General features: G+C 44.4%; 1 protein-coding gene across 17 annotated transcripts in view; it reads right to left on the reverse strand.

The window, feature by feature from the left end:
• LOC139407142 (afadin-like) overlaps nucleotides 1-23,153 on the reverse strand; it is a 124,720-nt gene that overhangs the window by 17,087 nt on the left and 84,480 nt on the right. For all 17 annotated transcript variants that reach the window (XM_071150598.1, XM_071150601.1, XM_071150603.1 and 14 more), the window contains 5 exons: nucleotides 21,186-21,266; nucleotides 2,852-2,917; nucleotides 2,631-2,704; nucleotides 1,335-1,453; nucleotides 533-733 (listed from right to left, as the gene is read on the reverse strand). In XM_071150598.1, coding sequence (XP_071006699.1) covers nucleotides 533-733; nucleotides 1,335-1,453; nucleotides 2,631-2,704; nucleotides 2,852-2,917; nucleotides 21,186-21,266 — 541 coding nt within the window. The remainder of the gene's footprint in view (nucleotides 1-532; nucleotides 734-1,334; nucleotides 1,454-2,630; nucleotides 2,705-2,851; nucleotides 2,918-21,185; nucleotides 21,267-23,153) is intronic.

The raw sequence follows: 23,153 nt of genomic DNA on the forward strand, positions 1-23,153 counted from the left end.
AAGAAATCTTGTAGATTTGAATGTCTATTTCAGACTCTTAATGTCCACAACGGAGGGTGTAACATCCATAAGGGCTGCTTTTCCTCTCTAAAGTAATAATAGAAATGACAATATTCATTTTATTGTTTTTGTGTTCAGCCAAGCCTTTCCTTCGAAATGGCAATCCATGATTTGACCTAAAACAAACAAAGACTTTAGCTAATATGTTCAGTCTCCCCAAAATGCCATTTCAAGTAACATCCATAATACTTCTTATTTGCTTAATTTCTCCAACACGTGATTATATATATATATATATATATATATATAATATATATTTTCTTCTTCTCCAAACCACAAAATATAAATAACACAAAGAAAAACATACAACAGGTCAATATTAACAAGTCCAGTTTTTGGGGTATGCACTCCTTCCAATGGGTGCTATACTCACACAGCAAAAGTTACAGTTCTATTTTGTGAGACAGAATGGACCCCTTAATTTAGCATGTAAATCTAATGTCCATAACGCTGGAATCGCCCATCTACTCACTGGCCACGTTGGGGCTGGAGCGGTGGTCGGCCCGGTTCTTCAGTAGTCTCTCCTCCCCGCTCAACTTCTTTGGTTCTGGGTAGGCCTGCCAGTCACCCTGGGGGCTCTCTGGAGAGCCGTTCTGGACTGAGTTGTTGTACAGTTCAAAGCCTTCACTCTTTGGTCTCAGTTTACCGTTCTTATCACGTCCTCCTTGTAACGCTGAGAGGAAAAGGAGGAAAATCATTTTTTATTTAACTAGGCAAGACAGTTAAGAACATATTCTTATTTACAATGACGGCTTAGGAACAGTGGGTTAACTGCCTTGTTCAGGGGCAGAACGACAGATTTTTACCTTGTCAGCTCGGGATTCGATCTAGATTCCAGCAACCTTTCGGTTACTGGCCCAATTTGTCTACCCGTCGCCCCTTAATGAGCCAACCATAGCAGACAGTACATGTACAATGGACATTGTTAACTATCAGTCACAGTCTCAGTACAAACACTAGCCAGCCAGCCAACGCCCCATAAACTACAACCGTCTCGCTCCAATACCACAGAAGTCTAGAGGCTGAATGTTGAAAACAAAACAAAGTAGACTTTTGCTTCTGACATTTCATGGAATCTGGAGCCCACAAACCCTCATTATCTACTTAGTCAAACCTCGGCTTTCCTCTGACTCTAGACCGTTACAGGGAACAAGGAGGGACATTGTCTGCACCCGAAATGGCCACCTATTCCCTATATAGTGAATTACTTTTTTACCTGCGCCCTATGGACCATAGTTACCAGCAGTGCCCCCGTTGTCCTAGCAGACCCTTACCTCTGGGCATCATAGGAGAAGGCTGGTTGAGGAGTGTGGCCAGGCCGTGGTAAATAGCACCCTGTTTGGCCACTTCCAGTGTCACCACAGAGCCTGTCCTCGTCATTAACTCTGCAGCCCTGAGAAGAGATATTAATGGGATTCAGAATTCATTGGACTGGGAAGATGATTGAATGCAACAGAACAAAGCAAATATGCCAAAGTTCTAGTTTTTCATCATGGCAGTACCAAGGACTGATGTTTATGAGACTTCCATTGTCCATTGGCAGACCAGGAGTTAACAGTACTGTATCAGGAATGGCATTCTCCATACGCAATAGTTATTTAGAAGAAGTTCATTTCCCAACAGTTTTCGACTGTCTGTTTGGTGCTCAAGCCTTGTGGTTAATCATTGGCAGACACACACACACAAACAAACTTCTCAAAGCAATCAATAAATCCAAGACTTGGACCAGATTCTGTTGTCAGTTTACAAGCAGATATAAAAGTGTGCTTTTAAATCAACGTGGCAATTCAATTTTAAAAGTCCCATTTTTCCCCCCTACGAGAATAGACAACAATGTTATAGATTGAGCACTGAGCCTCAACTGTTTTGGCATTTGGAAACCAAAATAAAATGTCCAAAAGGTTTGTGTGTGTTTGTCTGAAAGGGTATCGTTTCTATGGTGGGTGCTTATATTTATCCTATGTACAAGTATGTGTCACACTCATGTGTGAAATTGAATTTGGATTTTTTTTTTCATATCCCAACTCTCCCCGAGACACCCTCAGAGAGTGGGGTACCGGTCAGGGTCAGCCTTTACCAAGCAATTAGGGTTCAAGTGCCTTGCCCAAGGGCACAGACAGAGTTTTCCCCTTGTCGGCTCGGTGATTCGAACTAGCGACCTTTCAGTTACTGGGCCAAAGCGCTAACCCAACGCTCTAACTAATCTGAGAGAGGTGTGAACCAAGGATAAGCTATTCATTACTACTAGACCCAACATAAACATAGTGGAGGTCATTGTAAGTCAGTGCACTGTAGATAGTCTCTGCTTGTTCTACGTGATTGAGCTAATTTCCTTCTATGGTGTGACTGCTGCTACTGAAAGAGCTCTTTGTATCAAATTGGCCTTGATGTACCCTATCGGTTTCATCTTGGTTTCTCCACTCTTCAGAGCTTTATATGGATAACAACAGCAGGACATTACGTGTCCTGTTTCACTCCTAAACCCAGGTTGTTCTGTACACAAGGTCCAATTGGTGTTGTGTTGGGGAGTGACCCGGGGCGAGGTGGGTCAGGGAAGTTTGAGGCATTACCTCTCCTGGGAGAGGCCCACCAGGCTGCGGCCGTCCACACTCAGCAGCTGGTCCCCTGCAGCCAGACGACCGTCCTAAACACACAAAAACAAATGTAACACGCACACAGAAACACACAGAGTAGGGAGGGGGAAGGAGAGAGAAGTCATATTATAGCAACATTGTGAGTCAATCTAGATGAGGTCATTCTGTATGGAGTCGGCATGATCTAAAACCCTCACCACTTCAGCCGCACCTCCCTTCACAACAGACTTGATGTAGATCCCGAGCTTGTCCTGTCCAGCACCCTTGAGAAAGACAGACAGAAGGGAACACATCACTTTACAAGCCAGACAGTCTGAACACGTGGCCCATAGTGTTCTGTTGTAACGAACGTTACTGTGGAGCGGATGCTGATCAGCTGACCTGGTAGAACATTATTTACACTAAACAGAGACCATTTAGTGTTAACGTAGCAGCACAATTCCTCAATAAATCACACAGCTACTGTAGCTGTGGAGGCATCTGTCTGCAGTGAACTGCCAACTAAATTAAACTATTAATCTGGAGACTAGAGACCCTGAGCAGGACAATTTATATTAAAATCGACAAAAACAAACATGGTACTAATAATGAGGCAACATGAGACGAGGCCAAAGGTGGCTTGACATGATCCATACCATCTGCTGTTCTGACTAGCCCCTTCAACCAGTTCAGGTTCCCTTTCAGCGTCGCCACATTTATAACACAGGAAAACTACAAGGGGATCCCCCGAATCCCTCTGCCCAAACTAAAATAAATTACTTCCTACTAGTTACAACCGGTTAACCTAAATCATTTCACTAGCATCCAATTGAAAAATAATCCTAGAACACAGTCGTGGCCAAAAGTTTTGAGAATGACACAAATATTAATTTCCAAAGTTTTCTGCTTCAATGTCTTTAGATATTTTTGTCAGATGTTAATATGGAATTCTGAAGTATAATTACAAGCATTTCATAAGTGTCAAATGCTTTTATTGACAATTACATGAAGTTGATGCAAAGAGTCAATATTTTCAGTGTTGACCCTTCTTTTTCAAGACCTCTGCAATCCGCCCTGGCATGCTGTCAATTAACTTCTGGGTCACATCCTGACTGATGGCAGCCCATTCTTGCATAATCAATGCTTGGAGTTTGTCAGAATTTGTGGGTTTTTGTTTGCCCACCCGCCTCTTGAGGATTGACCACAAATTCAATGGGATTAAGGTCTGTGGGGTTTCCTGGCCATACCCAAAATATTGATGTTTTGTTCCCCGAGCCACTTAGTTATCACTTCTGCCTTATGGCGAGGTGCTCCATCATGATGGAAAGGGCGTTGTTCATCACCAAAATGTTCCTGGATGGTTGGGAGAAGTTGCTCTCGGAGGATGTGTTGGTACCATTTTTTATTCATGGCTGTGTGTGTTCTTAGGCAAAATTGTGAGTGAACTCACTCCCTTGGCTGAGAAGCAACCCCACACATGAATGGTCTCAGGATGCTTTACTGTTGGCATGACACAGGACTGATGGTAGCGCTCACCTTGTCTTCTCCGGACAAGCTTTTTTCCCGGATGCCCCAAACAATCAGAAAGGGGATTCAGAGAAAATTACTTTACCCCAGTCTTCAGGCAATCGAAAAGGGGATTCATCAGATAAAATTACTTTACCCAAGTCCTCAAGCAATCGGAAAGGGGATTCAGAGAAAATAACTTTACCCCAGTCCTCAGCAGTCCAATCCCTGTACCTTTTGCAGAATATCAGTCTGTCCCTGAATGTTTTTCCTGGAGAGAAGTGGCTTCTTTGCTGCCCTTCTTGACACCAGGCCATCCTCCAAAAGTCTTCGCCTCACTGTGCTTGCAGATGCACTCACACCTGCCTGCTGCCATTCCTGAGCAAGCTCTGTACTGGGGTTGCCCCGATCCCGCAGCTGAATCAACTTTAGGAGACGGTCCTGGCGCTTGCTGGACTTTCTTGGGCGTCCTGAAGCCTTCTCCACAACAATTGAACCGCTCTCCTTGAAGTTCTTGATGATCCGATAAATGGTTGATTTAGGTGCAATCTTACTGGTAGCAATATCCTTGCCTGTGAAGCCCTTTCTGTGCAAAGCAATGATGACGGCATGTGTTTCCTTGCAGATAACCATGGTTGACAGAGGAAGAACAATGACTCGAAGCACCACCCTCCTCTTGAAGCTTCCAGTCTGTTATTCAAACTCAATCAGCATGACAGAGTGATCTCCAGCCATGTCAGCTGGTCCTTTTGTGGCAGGGCTAAAATGCGGTGGAAATGTTTTTGGGGGAATTCAGTTAATTTGCATGGCAAAGAGGGACTTTGCAATTAATTGCAATTCATCTGATCACTCTTCATAACATTCTGGAGTATATGCAAATTTCCATCATACAAACTGAGTCAGCAGACTTTGTGAAAATGTACATTTGTGTCATTCTCAACACTTTTGGCCACGACTGTAGTGTGGAAGAACTCCTGAGAGTCAGTGTTTTATGAGAGTGGACTAAAACTGTATCTACCATGATGAAAAAGGTATTGTCCCATGGCTGAGCTCTCAAAAAGGTAACTAACTACCCAATATGGCATGCCCAGACGGGCAAGATTTCAGTTAGCCGGTAATAGCCAGCTTTTGTCCATAATTGTTTTGTTTTTTAAAGCTGATAAATAAAATTGCCATCGGCCAATTGTCCAGTAAATAACAAAAAAATCTCATTGCGTAATAATGCTTTTTAGGCTATTCCTTGATAGAAATACCAGTCGATGTAAATACATTTGACTATTCAAGCTTATCGGCCTATAGGTTAATTTTCATAATTTTGTGGAATTAAATTGGCACGTTTACAGTATATTCGTTATGCATCTCATTTATCACGCGTACAGCATACAGATACAGAGCCTTCGAATTGAAAATCTGCCAGACCGGGCAAGAGCTGCTGCAGCATTGTGGCGCTTTCAAGACAACTAGGAACTCGGAAAGGTCAAATCATGACGTCAGTGATCTTCAGGTCGGAAAGTCTGAGCTCTAGAAAGAGGCCCGAGTTAGAGTTCCAAGTTGGATGAACATTCAAGAGTTTTTTTCTCCAGTCGAAGCTAGTTTCTCCCCCCCCCCCCCAGTACCTCGTTGACTTGAACGCACTGAAGTCTGAGATTTCCGAGTTCCCAGTTGTTTTGAACGCGGCAATTACAAAATTAAGGCAGGCTTCATCAGCTGCAATGAGTTGGAGGCAGTATGAATTTAGTTAACTGTCTCCACCCGGCACAGCCAGAAGAGGACTGGCCATCCCACATATGCTCTCTCTAATTCTCTCTTTCTTTCTCTCTCTCGGAGGACCTGAGCCCTAGGATCATGCCCCAGGAATACCTGACATGATGACTCCTTGCTGTCCCCAGTCCACCTGACTGTGCTGCTGCTCCAGTTTCAACTGTTCTGCCTTATTATTATTCGACCATGCTGGTCATTTATGAACATTTGAACATCTTGACCATGTTTTGTTATAATCTCCACCCGGCACAGCCAGAAGAGGAATGGCCACCCCACATAGCCTGGTTCCTCTCTAGGTTTCTTCCTAGGTTTTGGCCTTTCTAGGGAGTTTTTCCTAGCCACCGTGCTTCTACACCTGCATTGCTTGCTGTTTGGGGTTTTAGGCTGGGTTTCTGTACAGCACTTTGAGATATCAGCTGATGTACGAAGGGCTATATAAATAAATTTGATTTGATTTGTTTCCCCGCTAATTGCATTACGGAATGAACATTTGTGCATCGCCTACTTACTGCCTTGTGCGCATTGCTGCGCTTAACATTTGAAGCTAAATGTTGTGATCGGTTGCATCAGGCCTTTTGGCTGGATACATTTGGGATCTATCGTCCCACAACTGTCCCAGAGTCTGTTTGGAATAGGCTATTTCGTTCTCGACAAGCTGACCAATAGAATAGGTAGCCTAAACTTTTCTACTATAGTAGATTGACATAAGCTAGTGATTTTGCTTTTTGTTACTCGTCTTGTTGGCTGAGGAAAAGTACATCTGGACAGTTATAACATATTTAAGCGCATGTTCAAAGTGCACATCAGAATTTTGTAAAAGGACCGCACATTGTTGCATCAGCGAAATGCATGTTCTGTTAATATGAATTACCACATTCTAAATGTGATTCCTGTCATTCTGAGCACGGTGGGTGGACGCCCTAATCAGGCCCAATGCTTACGGGTCTGGTAAATGTATCAAATGTCCAGTAAATTAAAATGTTGTCGGTCAAATGTCCGGCATCAAATTTTCCTAAAGGAAATCCTGGGCCAGAGCCAGCTGTAATATTGGGGGTATATCCGGTAGAGATCACATTGAGCTGCCTGGAACAGTACGGTCTTGTTCAATGTAATATCATCTCCAAATAACACGAGAGCCCTGTTCACATGGATCTACGGCCCAATAATACCAGACAATTGTAAAAAAAAAAGAGCTTTCACCTGTACAAACACAGCAGGCTAGATAATAGATACAAACACAGCAGGCTAGATAATAGATACAAACACAGCAGGCTAGATAATAGATACAGGCGGTGCTCTAACCCGAGAACCCCACCGAAAACAATTGCGCCTTACGAACTTTGTGTAACACAATTCAACAACACGCTTGTCGTCTGAAGGAACCTACGCAACAGATATCAAATGAGCTTGACTGAGAGAACTTGGGAGTGTGTGTTGAGAACAATGTTAGTCTCTGAAGTAAAACATTAACTCCTTCATTCAATTCAAGGGAACCAGTACCAGAGAGACAACAGCCAGACCAGGGAGGGCGATCACAGCACTGCTCTCCTCCATGGTCAACAACACATTCCTCTAGCTGCAGCAGATAGCCACCGCCACACAGCACAGCCTGCCAGGGGGTCCTGCTCTTCCACAGCACCAGTTCCACACTACCTTATTACTTCCTCCCCTATTCAAGTGTAGTGACTCACAACAAGACCCTCGACATTAGAGTCTGCGCAGTAACACCTCGACGCTGGTCAACATAAAGGATGTGTGGTGGGCCCTAGTGATCTCCTATCAGAGAGAATAGCATGGGATTGTGAGCAGAGATGACCTTCAGCGGGAGGTGCTAACAATACACATGTCAAACACGAGAACCAGGATTGGACCGGGATTGGACCAGTAAAAGCCACCCATGTGTGGGCCCATTGGCCGTCTCACACGAAGGCTGCTGTGGATGCGACACGCTGTTGTTTTAAGTATAATGTGTGGTGGTCAGCTGAGAAAGGCTGGCGGTCGACACTGAAGCTAGCTAGGAGAGAGGTTTGGACAGTCGCCTGCTGTCTGAACATCTGTTTATTCCTCAAAGCGTTTGATGGGCATTGTGAAGAGCTGCCAAAACAACCACTGAAATGTAAACCAGAGAGGATTTGACTGTCACACTCCTTAAATTGATGCCTTATTTGGATGCTAATGCAAAGAATGTAAAGACAGAGGATCTGAAGAGCAGAGAGAGAGAAAGAGGGAGCGAGATCTGTGGTTAAGGAAGCCTAGCACAGTATTCAGCCACAGTAGCGGTGAGGAAACGCAGAAACAGAATCCGCCTGAGAAAGCCTGGCTATTTACACCACAATAGACCATCAGAAGCACCCACCCAGCCCTCCACTACCCATTACCCCAACTGTTGTCTACGTCTTAATTGAAAGGAAAAAAACAAAAACCAGCAGACACTTATTGCAGGGGTGTCGAACTCATTCCATGGAGGGCCCTCCATGGAATGAGTTCGACACCCCTGCAATAAAAGAGATACCTTCAGATAGAGTAAATACGTCAATCTGTTCAGTCTTCAGTTCAGTCTGGCACTGTGGTGGAAGTCGCTAATCTGGCGTAGGTGTGTGTGTTTGATTATGAACAGTGCAGACACTGGAGCTGTGGCATGGACTCCTCCTAGAGGGATGTCACCTGAGCCAGGAGGGGGACATTCCAGAGGGCCACCCGTCCTCCTGGGGCACCCAATGGTCCCACTCAAACACAAGAGGGGGTCCCCTTACACAGGTCAGGACTACTGGCCCTCTGCCAGGCTGATACAGATTTCATGTTTATTGTCCTACAAGAGGAACATCTTACTACAGCTCACATTTGGAGGGGGACAGGAGACTGGGTTTAGTGCGAGAACCAGGGTGCCAGTCAGAAGTTACTGCCACAGGGGACAAACAAACCTGGGAATGTGTGTACGCGTGTGTCTGAATACTTTTGACCCCACTGCATTTCCCCATGAAACAATGCCACTTTTATATGTTTACATGCCCTACATTACTCATCTCATATGTATATTCTGTACTCTATACCATCCACTGCATCTTGCCTGTGCCGTTCTGTACCATCACTCATTCATATATTTTTTTTATGTACATATTCTTATTCATTCCTTCACACTTGTGTGCATACGGTAATTGTTGTGAAATTGTTAGGTTAGATTACTCGTTGGTTATTACTGCATTGTCGGAACTAGAAGCACAAGCATTTCGCTACACTCGCATTAACATCTGCTAACCATGTGTATGTGACCAATAACATGGATCCCACCTCTGTTCTCGATTAAGGCCTTTACATAAAGGAGTGATGTGAGGGAAATGGGAGTTCTAACCGACAGAGAGAGAGACAGATGGATTTCAAATGGCTATATTCAAACGGTTTAATTTGATCCTGAGTGTAGGTTATTTCCCTGACATCTGGAATCAAGGATTTATAGCCCCAATCTTTAAGAACGGAGATACATTTGACCTTAACAATTACAGAGGCATGTGTGTGAACAGTAACCCGGGGAAGGTTTTCTGTAGCATTATAAATGTAAGAGTTCACGCAGGGCAACCTATGCCATTAAAAACAAGTATTCAAATTTAATTAAAATGTGTCATTGAACCAATTGCACTTTATGACAGGTCCACTTGCAAAACAAGATTTCACCCAATGGGATAAACACCCCATTGAAACCCTGCATGCAGAGTTCTGTAAGATTATCCTACATGTCCAGAGGAAAACTACAAACAATGCATGTAGGGCAGAATTAGGCCAATAACCACGAATAATAATTTTTAAAAAGAGCAATTAAGGGGGGATCACGTGACCCTTGAACGAGATGGCCGCATGAACTAAGAGCTCCGCACAAGTAGTTTCCAATTCCTAATCTTACCTCCACTCCAAGTTCACACTCATTTAGCTTTAGTAAGAAAAAGTCATGGCGGCTACAAAAGGCGACACTACATGTGACATTTTTACCCGGACTCGAGTATTAGCGACGGAAAAAGCCTCCAAGAAGAAGCTAGCTTCAGAAAAAACTAGCGCCATTAGCCAGGAGCAAGAGAACCCGCTCCCCCACGAGGCACAACGAATGCCAACCTCGCACTCTGTCGAAGACATCCTTTCTGAGTTGAGATCCCAACGTACAGAACTAAACACCAAATTAGATGCCATTAACTCTCAGCTCAGTGCGATAGGGGGCAAGGTGACAATCCTGGAAAACGCTTTGCCTGACATCAACAACAAGAACCATAAACGCCTGGACGAGGCAGAGGGGCGAATCCTATCCATGGAAAACTTATTGACAGATGCCATGGAAACAATAGCATACGCTAAAAAGAAAATCGAGCATCTGGAAGAGAAAACAGAGGACCTGGAAAACAGGGGGCGAAGGAATAATTGTGTTCTATTCAATCTGGGCGAAAAAGAAGAGGGAAACATGCCACTGATCCGCTACCTGCAAGACAAACTTCCCGAGTGGCTCCACCTGCCCACCGACAGGCCCATAGAACTCGAGAGAGCTCACCGAGCACTGAGGCCCCCACCAGCAGCCGGACAACCAGCGCGCCCAATCACCATACGTTTCCTGAGACTCACCGACAAGGAACGAGTCCTACTGGCGGCGAAAAACAACACCATCACAGTGGGAAACACCAAACTCGCTTTACACCAGGACCTGTCAGCTGGAATACGCCGAAAGCGCCGAGAATTTGACGAAGTGAAGAAATACTCAATTGACCGAGGCATCTTCAGGGGATTCAAATACCCAAACGAGCTCAGGATTCTTCACCAAGGAGCCTTGCGACACTTCAAAACTCCCGAAGAGGCAAAACGTTTTTTGAAAGACAATCCTGGCCAATGAGAAACAGACCAATGACTAAATGCGATTAATGCCATTACTAAAGGAGGTAAGACGACATATAGCCGATATCCAGAGATCCACCCCCTAAATGTCATTATAGCCGTCCAATTTATATTTATTGTCCTTTAACTGAGAGGGATGGGCTGTATAGCCTAACCTAGGCCTACTAATGTTTCAGCCTACTTTTATTTCCCTGTTTTTTGTTGTTGTTGCTATTATTACCTGGGGTTCCCTATGTCCCTTGGGGGAGGTATATGTAGGCTGGGCTATTGATTTTTATTTTTCTCCCCTCTTTTACTGTGGTCTGGACGAGGGCAACTGTGTTATTTACTCAATGCGGGGTGGTGAGGATGAGGCATTTCTTTGGTGGGGAGAGGGAGACGTTGTGCGTTGCTAACTGTTCCCGGTTTTTGTTTTATTCGGAACACAGAATTGAGACTGAGCGGGGGGGTAATAGATCCAACGGGATGTGTCGAGTTGTTTGGGAACTCGGCTGGGGTGTTCAGAGATTATTATTTTATGTACACCATTTATTTTCCTTTTATGTGAACGCAGCTGTAATTACTATCCACTTTTACCCAGCGATGACTTGCACTAAAGTTCGATTACTGCTCGATGACGATGACTAGTACCTTAAATCTATTGACATGGAACTGCCATGGTCTAGGGCATGCAATAAAACGAAAAAAGATACTATGTGCTCTAAAAAAGGAAAAGGCAGACATTGCGCTATTACAAGAGACACACCTCTGTGATGCTGAACATGCCAAACTCCGCAGAGCTTGGGTGGGACAGGTGTATTTCTCATCTTTCAAATCAAACAGTAGAGGTACAGCCATACTTATCCATAAAAATGTTCCATTCATAATTGACAAAAACATATCTGATCCGGAGGGGAGATTTATTTTTATAACTGGGTCACTATATGGTCAACCAATTACTATATTAAACATATACGCCCCTAACACAGATACTCCTGCCTTCATGTCAAAAATCATAACCCTGTTCAATGAGCATTGTGTCTCCTTTGGCGTGGTGGCTGGAGATTTTAATTGTACCCTTAACCCAACCCTAGACAAATCATCTCAAGTCCCCACCACAAATCCTAGATCTGCAAAGATGTTGAACTCTCTTACTAAAGAGATGGGACTGATAGATATCTGGAGAGAGAATAATAGCTCATCTATGGACTATACATACTACTCTAATGTCCATAACACCTACTCCCGTATAGATTACATTTTTATCCCAAAGAGTTTCATAAATTCAGCCACATGTACAATCGGACCCATAGCACTTTCAGATCACGCCTTTGTCCACCTCCGCTTTGACCTCTGCAAAAACATCCCGAGGTCAAAGAGCTGGAAATTCAACACCTCCATGCTATCAAATGACGAGTTCCATACATTGGTAACTACATGGATAGACAACTACACACAAGACAACAAAGACTCTCCTGTTTCTCCGGCCACAATGTGGGACGCTGCTAAAGCCACACTAAGAGGTCATCTAATTGCATATGCTTCCTCTAAGAAAAAAGCAATGGAAGCACACAGGCTAGATCTTGAGAGGGAGCTGGAATGCTGTGAAAAAATACATAAACAATCCCTAGACAGCACTTCCTGGAGTCATCTTAAAGCAGCCAAAGCCAAACTGAATTTGGACTACACTCGGGAGATAAAAAAAAAAGTTTTCTTTACTAAACAGAAATACCATGAGTATAGCAATAGGCCCAGTAGATTGCTTGCTTACCAATTAAAAAAGGAGCAGTCAGAGCGTACAATCATGGCTATCCGAACAGCAGAGGACGAGGTCACATATGACCCAAAAAAGATCAATTTAACTTTTCATGATTTTTACTGCAAACTATATACCTCTGAGAAAAAACACACGGAGGCAGAACTCCACTCTTTCCTAGAGGGAATCTCGCTACCTAAACTATCAGAGACCGACCAGGAAGATCTCAACTCCCCCTTCACTCCTGAGGAGATCCTGGAGGCAATTACCTCCATGCCACCTAATAAGTCCCCAGGCCCAGATGGATTCCCCAGAGAGTTCTACAAAGCTTTTGGCCCCAGCTCAGCCCTATCTTCATGCCAATGCTGGAGGATTTTTGCAAAAACGGAGTTCTCCCAGACTCAATGCACACAGCTCGCATTACAGTGTTGCTAAAAAAGGACAAGGACCCCCTATCCTGCTCGTCCTTCCGGCCCATAAGCTTGTTGGATTTCGACTATAAAATAATTACCAAATTGCTCGCCAAAAGACTAAACACTCTTCTTCCCAAAATAATAAAAGCGGACCAAACTGGATTTATTAGAGACAGATACTCTTCTGATAACATTCGCCGTCTTTTTGATATTATTGATCAAGTAAACGCACAAAAGACCCCTGTCCTGCTAGCTTCACTGGATGCTGAGAAGGCGTTTGACAGAATGGAGTGGAGCTTTCTGTTTTCAGTCTTAGAAAAGTTCAATATGGGCCCAAATTTTATTAAATGGATCAAATCACTATACTCTCATCCAAATGCCATGGTGACTACTAATGGACTGAACTCTGACAGATTCCCTCTGGAACGGGGCACAAGACAAGGGTGCTCGCTGTCCCCGCTGCTCTACTTGTTGGGGGCGGAGCCTCTGGCAGAGCTGATAAGGAGCAATCCAAGTATTATGGGTGTTTCTGCAGGTGGCCTGCAGCACAAGATTTCGCTTTACGCGGATGATGTCTTGCTCTACATATCCAACCCTGAGAAATCCCTCCCTCTCATTTTAGACACAATTGCTCAGTATGGCAAGTTTTCAGGTTATAAGATCAATTTTAACAAATCCACTGTCTGCCCTCTCAATATTACACTCACCAGCTCTATGAAGACACTTTGTCCTTTCCAATGGAAAACACAGGGGTTTCAATATCTCGGGATCTTCATAACACCAGATCTGAATAGCCTTTTTAAGGAAAATTATCTTCCACTCCTGGATCGAATCAAGAACGATCTCCAAACCTGGATCTCCCTCCCAATTAGCTTAGTAGGAAGAATTAATGTAATCCGTATGAACGTCCTCCCTAGACTAAACTACTTATTTCAGATGCTCCCATGCTATCTCCCAGTTTCCTTCTTCAAAACAACTAACCAAAGCATCACCAAATTTATATGGGGCAATAAAAAACCTAGGATCAAGTTTTCCACTTTATCAAAACCTGAATCTAAAGGGGGTCTTGCCCTTCCCTCCCTTCAACTGTAATACTGGTCTGCCCAAATCCGCAACATGCTAACATGGATCACAAACAGACAAGAGTCAACGTGGATTCAGATAGAAGCCCAATCCTGTGGTTCATTGCCCTTAAGCTCAATTATATTCATTAATAACTTCAGTGAAGTGGGCAACATAGCCAAAACCTTTGCGATTTACAGCACCCTACTAGCGTGGAGGGACTGTAAGAAATACCTGGGCATTTCCTCCCAAATATGTTCTCACTTGCCTATAGTAGGCAACCCAGACTTGCCAAAAGCCCTGAGGGATGCCAACTTTAATCTTTGGCATACTCTAGGAATCAGGACCTTTTCAGACCTATTTCATCAGAAAACCACTACACTGAAATCCTTTCAAGAGCTCTGCAGTGAATTTGATGTGCCAAGATCCCATTTTTTTAAATATCTTCAAATTAGACATGTAATTTCCTCATTTACCTCCAATAGGAGGTTTAGAACTCAGTTGAATGAAGTTGAAACCCTTCTTGTCACAGCACAATCCATTAAAGGCAAAATATCATACATCTATAGACTCCTTTCTGAGAAAGGAAGCTCCTCCTTTACTCCTTTGAAAATAATCTGGGAAAAGGACCTTGGTCTGACTATCAGTGATGAGTTATGGGCGGAGGTTTGCGACAGGGTATACTGCTCCTCTACCAGTGTAAAAATGAAAGAATCTAATTACAAATTTTTGTACAAATTTTATTATACTCCTTTGAGACTCCATAGAATGAAAACAGATATGTCTCCTAACTGTAAAAGATGTACCTCTGAAAGCAGAACCTATATGCATGTATTTTGGAGCTGTAGGGAGATTGCCAGATTCTGGCAATCTGTACATACTGCTGCACAGAAAATACTAGAGGTACAGTTTGATATGACCCCGTGTATCTATCTTCTTAATGCCCAGCAGGACTTTGTCCTTGATCCTGACAGAGAAAATTTGCTTATGACTATTACATACTTTGCTAAGAAATGTATTCTTCTATTGTGGGCCTCTAATACCCCTCCTACATTTAAAATGTGGATTGACCAGATTGTTGACTTTCTTCCTCTTGAAAAGCTCACTTATGACCTCCACAAGAGACAGCCCAAGTTTGATAGACTCTGGTCTCCACTATTCAACTATATTTCAAACTGGACAGAGTGAACGGGGTGATTAGGGAAATGCGCAGACGCATGTTGTGTAAGGTACTGTAAAACCTAAAAACGAATTATTGGCCCGTCGTCTCAGCGAATGCTTAAAATAGCTGATAAGAACCTTGATAGTGCTGCTGCAAGTGTTATATGGTTTTTATTTTTTTTAATATTTTTTTTTAATTTAGCTTTTGAGTACGTGTACGTGTGTGTGTATGTATATGTGCGTATGTATGTACGTATGTATGTATGTATGTATGTATATATATATATATATGTACCAAGGAAAATATATAGATTAAGAAAAATAAATGCTTTTATTTGACTTTTTCATTCATTTTAATTGTATTTTTATTTTTTCAAAAGTATTATTATTATTATTATTATTTTTTTTTTAAAGCCTGTCACATCTGTGAATGTGGAATGTGTTTTGTTGGTTGAATGAAAAACAAGAAAACTTAATAAAACTTTAAATTGACAAAAAAAAAAAAACAATTAAGTTTTGGAAACATCTAAAATACCGTGACCCCCACTCATATCATTATCAAGCCCTGCAATGCCAAGAGCTGAGCAAAGAAAACTTATGCCAATAAACGTTATGCCAATAAAGCAAATTGAATTGAGCGGGAGAGCGAGAAGCATCAGGGCTCCCCTACCCCGCCTTGGCCTATCAGCCCGACACAAGTTCATAGGCTCAGCCTGGCAAAACACATGTAACAGAGGTCTATAAAGTCCATGAATAAAACTCTGCAGTGCTTTAACGAGAGCTCTAATTGCTACCGTTTTTAAGTACGAGGGCTGGCTAGTGTAGTAGAATACTGGGTAGTATTTATACCTGCTTAAAAGGTGGCATAATATCCATTCATCCAACATGTATCCCACCGCTCTCACTAAAACCTCCTTCCTCCTTACCTAAAACACCTAAAGACCCTAACATCGATTTTTAGCAAAGGAGAGGAAGCTGACGCACTGTAGCATTATGGTGAGCACGTGTAGCTAGCTACGATGCTGTTAACTGTCAGGATGTCGGAGGGTGTTGGACGTGTCGAGTTGAAGTCACGCTACACGCCTCGCCCGAAACTGAGGGGAGTTGTGTGTGGAGTCCGAGCGTGGCACACATCACACCTGGGGATTGGAGCCAGACAGCTGGGGCTGCGAGAGCCTCAAAAGGAGACTACTACAGACTGCTATACAGCTCTAACACGTCTAGTCACGTCTCAGAGACTGGAGACGGCATGTTCAGAGGAGAGATCCAAGCGCTTTACAATTGAAATGCATAATAGAAACGATCCAATAGAAACGATGCAAGAAGACGACTAGCAAGCTGCAGTATTCCAAAGAGCCTTAAATGCTTTCCATCTATTTCAATGTTATGGTTGAGCTTGGAAAGAGCTCCACAATTTCGCACACTGCAAGAGCTATTTTACAGACAGAAAATGTTGTCCTAAGTGTGTTGACTTGCACCACTAACAGCAGACCATATGGTAAACAGGGTGGGGCAGGGAAATGACCCCCTTACGAAGTAATAGCTGCTCAGTTCACCGGGTGTTATGAACTGAGGCTGATCACATTTCTAGTGTGGTGGTAGGGTCCAGTAAGGACACAGTCCTAGTACAATGCAGAGACATATCACTTCTGCACACACACACACACACACACACACACACACACACACACACACACCCACCCTTGTACAGTAGTGAATAAACTTTACTCCAGTCAGATGAATGTGTTGGCTGTAAGTCACAAACAGCTCTCCCGTCCCGCCCTGCCATGAGTGCACTGTAACCCAGTTCTGCTCTATAGGAATTTGGAGCCAAGGCATCAGACTCTGCCACACAACTGTCCTTTGCACTGAACCGGCAATCATACTGTGTTTGTGGATATGTCAGAGTTTCCGTTAGGAAAATGCCAATAGCGGCGGGTCCAATAGGGAAGTAAATGGAAACAAATTTGCCAAAATGATATAATTACTCCTGTCTACACAAAAAATAAAATACTTCCCCAGAAAGCATGACTTAGTCAAAAAGGAATCAAGGTTCATTAGCTATTAAAAGAAAATGACTGAATTGTTTCAAATCATAAGCTCGTACGCCTATGCCCATTTGGGCAGCACGCGTGGAAACAGGCCTAGGTCTTGAGTATAATTTCAAAACGAAGACAAGAGGTGTGTGGCAAAGATGCACTGTAGGAGAGCCTCTATCCAGAATGGCTCAACAGTCTTCCACAAATTATTGCACATTCATTGTTTAATTGTGTGAATTGTTTGCCCTTTTATTAAAAATGTGTATCAATTGCCCATTTCATACAGTGCCTTCGGAAAGTATTCAGACCGCTCGACTTCTTCCACATTTTGTTACGTTACAGCCTTATTCTAAAATGGATTACATTAAAACGTTAATGCATGTATTAGTCATTTACAGTTCTCATTCTCGGAGTGGAAACATAGTTTATGGAGTTCACAACCTGCTACACTTGTGAGAAACAACTTTTAGTTCATTTCATAACCATAAGAGAGTTGTCCATTTTTTCCCCCCATTGTCTTTTGTTTGGAGCACTTAATGTGAGCAATGAGCATGTTCCTGGTTTCTCGGTCCTGATAATGTTGTGCACCAAAACAGTTAAACACGCGAAAGCATATAGAATTGTTGCGCAATGAATGGGCTGACAAGAGCACAGAAACCAGCTGACGAGCTGCAGGGAGAAACCCCGCTGAAAATAGGCTCTGTATGCTGTGTGCGTATGCTGTGTGATAGCTGGGTTGAATAAATAAAATGCATTATGAGTAACGAAAATACACAACGGACAATTTAATTCCACTCAATTATGCTTATTAACCTATAGATCGATAAGGATGACGTCAAATATATTTCCATCTATGAATTTTTTAAAAAATAACTAAATGGGATTTTTTCCCCCTCAGTTATTTTGACCGACAACAGTTTTATTTACGTCAATTGCCGGCTAACGGATACCCTGGTGTATGTGTGTACATTCCTGCATAAAGCCATACTATGGTCTGCAGTTTCCTGCCACAGGGGTTTACCAGAGGAGACAATAGTTGGACTGGAGTCCTGAGGGAGTTTATAATATACACACACAGATCTCTGTCTCAAGTCAATTTGTCCACAGCTCAGAGGTGGTCAATCTGACCTCCATACCAAGAGGGAAATAGTTCCATCAATACACTTCATTCTTAAAGGCGAAGCAATCTGACTGGAGCATGGAACAAGTAGCAGCACAATCTCACACGACTGAGACGACATATTTTTCCCCTCGAGAAGAACGGCCCGTCTGTGATGACATTGAATTGAGCAAAGAGAATGTTTCCTTGGATCTGAGGTCAAGTGGGTCAGACAGTTCCATCATCAGAATGAGCTCTCAGCACACTGGGCCACCTCTGTGACAGACACTGTGTGACCCCATATTAAAAACACTTCACAGTACACAGTTCGGCACCACACTAATCTGATAATCAAGTAATAGCAGAGGGGAATGTCTTGACATGTGGCTGTGGTCTAAATGACTCCAGTGTGCTTCCCTCACTGTTGAGTCAGACGCCTGTGTCTGTGCGGCGAAAGGGGGTGGGGGTGGGGGGGCTCTGCCCTGCTTGCTTGGGTTCGTGGAGACCACACAGAGCCGTGTCTTCGCCCCTCTGTCTGGGGGTGTGTGGTGGTGATGGTTATAAGCCGCTAGGTGCTTTGTGTGCTTTTCTATTAAACAGGGTGTTGACAGACATGGTTCTGGGTCAGAAGGGGGTATTTTGTACAATCCATCTCTCGCTCATTCCTTCGATGCTATTCAAGTCTTTCATTTTGTCATTTAATAACATGCACCTCTCTTTGTCAGAAAGGATGCGTTTAAGTTGCAGGACACACACACAGCACTGCTCTAATTAAGTCATTTATAAAGCGTCGGGAACAAGGCTAAAACTAAAACATGCACCCAGGGGGAGTCCCCAGGACCGTGTTTGGGAAACCACAGGGTTTGTATTCAACCAGCTAGCCATTGTAAAGCAGCTTCTACGGTTCCGTCACTATTAGACCAGCATCTACAAAACAAACAAACAAAGACTAAAAACCAAGCTCTTGTCTTCGTGTTGAAGTTCTGGCCTGTGTGTGTGCGCATTGCAGCACCCCTAACTGGGGAAACAGCTCGTAGAGACGAGCGGTCTTAGGTCCCTTACATAGTGGGTCATATCAACGTGACGAACCGGTCCGCGCTGGACGTTTATTTACAGTCTCACACATTTGAAACGAGCAACTGTGAAAGATTGAACTCCCACAGAAGTAAACTTGAGAAAAAGAACACCAAGGTGTCAGATATGGAAGGTTACAGCGAGTAGAACAGGAGCATATACTGGAGTCCCCTTCTATTTCCTGTGTCTTCACACCCTCAACCTCCTCCTCTCCTGCTGCGGTCCTGCCCACACCTCTACACATTCACACCATACAAGGCATGCTTAAACCCTTGTTTCCAAGAGAAGTCAGGATCGAGACTTACCAACTTGGACTGGTCCTTCCTCCCAACCACAGAGAACCACATGGTGAAGGTAGTTCCCACTCGGCTAGCGCCGGCTGGAGCTCAGGCAACAAGGGGCAGATCACAGCCCAGATGTACTCACAGAGAACAAAACTAAGCAGCTAACGAAGGAGAGACTAGGTGTGGAGCAGCGAGTGAAAGATATCTCTACTCCACATCTTACTGTTGGACCCATATGGCAAATATCAGCAGCTAGCCGGAGTAGGAAATACCATATCCAGACGGTTACGTAACCAATCCACCAGCGCTAGCCCCCGCTACTCTGCAACAGTTTGGGTAAACTTCCCAGCTGTGTTCTGCACCAGGCAAATCTATCATTACTCTGTCTTTCTTTCTCATTCTGCCTTGTGCCTTCCTTCTACCCCTCCCATTTCTCTCCTTCCCTCCCGCCGCTCCCCCCATCCGTCCTTGTCTTACACACCACCTCAGGTTGAAAATAGCAGTAAAAACACAGGGGATGTGGCCACCTCAAACTCCAGAACTTTGCTTTGAAAATAAACAGTTCATGAAGGTCCCCCCTTTCCCTCCTCTATTCACAACCTCCTCTTCCTTTCATACGCCCAGTCTTCTGGCAGCCCAGTAAGACACTCACATATCCCACACAGACCAAACCGGGTCAGAACTGGGCTAAAGCTGGGCCAGCTGCAGGTTAGTACCCAGGCCAACACCGCCTGGGTAAAATGTTAACTAATTCCCCACTGCAAATGACGACGCTTTAGTTAAAGAACCTATTACGGTTAGTCGTTAGCAGTCGCACCAAAAGGTGAGGAAAACCACAATGTCTCCCCCCCGCCCCCGCCTGCTCCGCTTCCTCCAACACTGGGACATGATGGTTAAGACCAGGGACGGCTGAAACTGTCAGTCAGAAGACAAATTTGCTTACTGCTGTTTTGACTTCCAATTTGAATGTTTGCCATACAGACGGACAGAAACAAAGAGCGATCTGTTTCAGTAAAAAACATCCCTCAGAGTGCTGAGGTTAGAGAGAACAGTGAGCTAACTCTGCAGGTAGAGGAACCATGACAGTCGCTTAGTCACACACACACACTATCAACAAAAGGCTGCCTGCTCTGCCGATCTCTCTTCTGTCATCCCATCATTATCCAGAGTTAAAGCAGGAAAATGTAAGGCTCTTACATCCATCCACACGGCTAGAAACAGCATGTTCCACTGGCATTGTTGTGGACCCGAAAATGAGGACACACTCAAAAAACCTCGAGGCAACAGCAGGCAGGCCTCTTGACAACGGCTGAGATAAGGGCTTAATTTGGATTATTTATGTGTTCACTAGGCAGTAAGTCTGCTCAAGCATGGACGCAACAAATGTAATTCAATGTTTCTGGCTTGTTTCTGTAGAGTCTGTTTTTCACATCGCTCAGATAGCACTTCCCTTCCAGTAAGGAAGTCACAAACCTCTTCCAGGAGCACTAGTGTGTACCGACAAAAAACGTTTAGCCTAAATACTAAAGGACACGATTAAGAGATGTCTTACCTTGGCAGCCACAATGCTGAGGCCCATGCCATTGTGCTTCTTCAGGGTGACCGTCACAACTTCCGGTTCCTTCCGCATTTGCTGCAACGAGAAGAGAGAGCAATTTTAGCTCAGGAAAAATCTATCAACTGGGGTAGCTGGAGTGCAGTTGGTGTCAGCGGTGGGATCCGGTCAGCTGGTCAGTCAGGCTTCTAAAGGACTCTGAGCTGTCTCTCTGGGACGCTCCTCTGGCGGAATGAGGCTCTGGAGGAGGAAGCAGGGGGATAGAGAGCAGAGCAGGGTCGTCATACAGAGAGAGCGCCGGGTTGGGGTGACCGCAGCGAGAAACGGCGGGTGCTGGAGAGGAGTCAAGAATGAAAGCCATATGCGCTTGGCTCCAGAGGCTCTCAATGGGCTCATTTAAAAAGGAGGGCTGCCTGGAAGCAGGGCGGGAGAGGGAGGGAAAGAGAGTGAAAGCGAGAGAGCAGTGCTTCCCACACAAAGAGGCACACAGACAGACAGCCTCTCCTCCCTTTGGCACTGAACACATTGACACTCAAGAGCCCCAAAGACACAAAAAACTCTTCTCTCAGCTGAAGAGCTATGCTATACTGCCACATAGTTCAGAGACAACGAGAAAGGGAGAGTGGACACAAAGACACATTAAGTAACAGGGCTGTGGTTGCATTTCTCATCGTGTGATGTGGTGCAGAACAAGTCTTTCTGAATGCCATTGGAGTGATTCACCAAGTGCTAGAGGGGCAGGGAAATGGTGATGCAGGGGTCAGCTGCCAAAATGAGAAAACAATGCATTCATTCAGGCAATAGCAATTTTGCAGTTAAGAGACTAACTCATAAACACCTGCCAATTAAAGTTTTTCAGAGAGCGCGAGCGAGCTTCCTGGGTTTTAGGACCACAGCCGCTCTTCTAAAAAGTCTGACTGCACAAGGCTAGCAACAGTTACACCTCCTGTCTGGACTAGTGATCAGGGAAACCTACAGACACCTGGGGTGTATTCATAGTTGAATTACATTGAAAAACATTTTGTCTGTTGCAAAATGTTTTGGAATAAACCGTTTCTGCAGCAAAACGAGAAAACGTTTTGGAACTGACAACGGAATCCAACAAATGAATACACCCGATTGTTCTTCTCATCAGGGATCCCCTGTGTGTCTCTGGTGTGTCTGATTAACCCTGTGATGGCTGTTAATAGGAGAACATCATGGAACACTACAGTAGTGATTCTGGAGCAAGGCGGTGGTTCCTGGCACACAACCAAGAAGCCATTAATCAGAACCTCAGCGGTGTTTAAACGGTTTGGACGCCCTCCCTCTCCCTGGTCCCGTCACTACTGTGGGGGCTGACGCCCACCCTGAGCTGACCTGGGGTTTAAAGCATGAAAAAGGAGAGCGGGGGAAAAAAACAGGGCAATTATGTAGGAAGCGGTGGATTTTAGGGGGTTTTGTGAGATTAGTGTGAGGAGAAGGGTATCATTTGCTGCTGTTCCACAGCCCCCTGGTCACTAATTGGCCTCTGTGGGGTAATTGGTGTTGACTGAAATCGAGCAGGAGTGAGTGAGTGTTAGGGTAGAGTAGAGCAGTGATTACATGACTGCAGTATGGGACATTAAGGCTGTCCATACGGTCGTTACATAAAGCAGGAGCCGTGCCTAAACATCATCACAAACATACATGGTGAGTAACAAACATGTTTAAGTATCATAAAACAGTTCAAAGCAGCAGCCTATTCCCTCTGCACTTAGCACTATGACGACTAGCCACTACTCCCCGCATGGCCATGACGACTAGCCACTACTTTCCGCATGGCCATGACGACTAGCCACTACGCCGCATGGCCATGACGACTAGCCACTACGCCGCATGGCCATGACGACTAGCCACTACGCCGCATGGCCATGACGACTAGCCACTACTCCGCATGGCCATGACGACTAGCCACTACTCCGCATGGCCATGACGACTAGCCAC

The sequence above is a fragment of the Oncorhynchus clarkii genome, chromosome 4, assembly GCF_045791955.1.
Source record: "Oncorhynchus clarkii lewisi isolate Uvic-CL-2024 chromosome 4, UVic_Ocla_1.0, whole genome shotgun sequence".
Classification (NCBI taxonomy): Eukaryota; Metazoa; Chordata; class Actinopteri; order Salmoniformes; family Salmonidae; genus Oncorhynchus; species Oncorhynchus clarkii.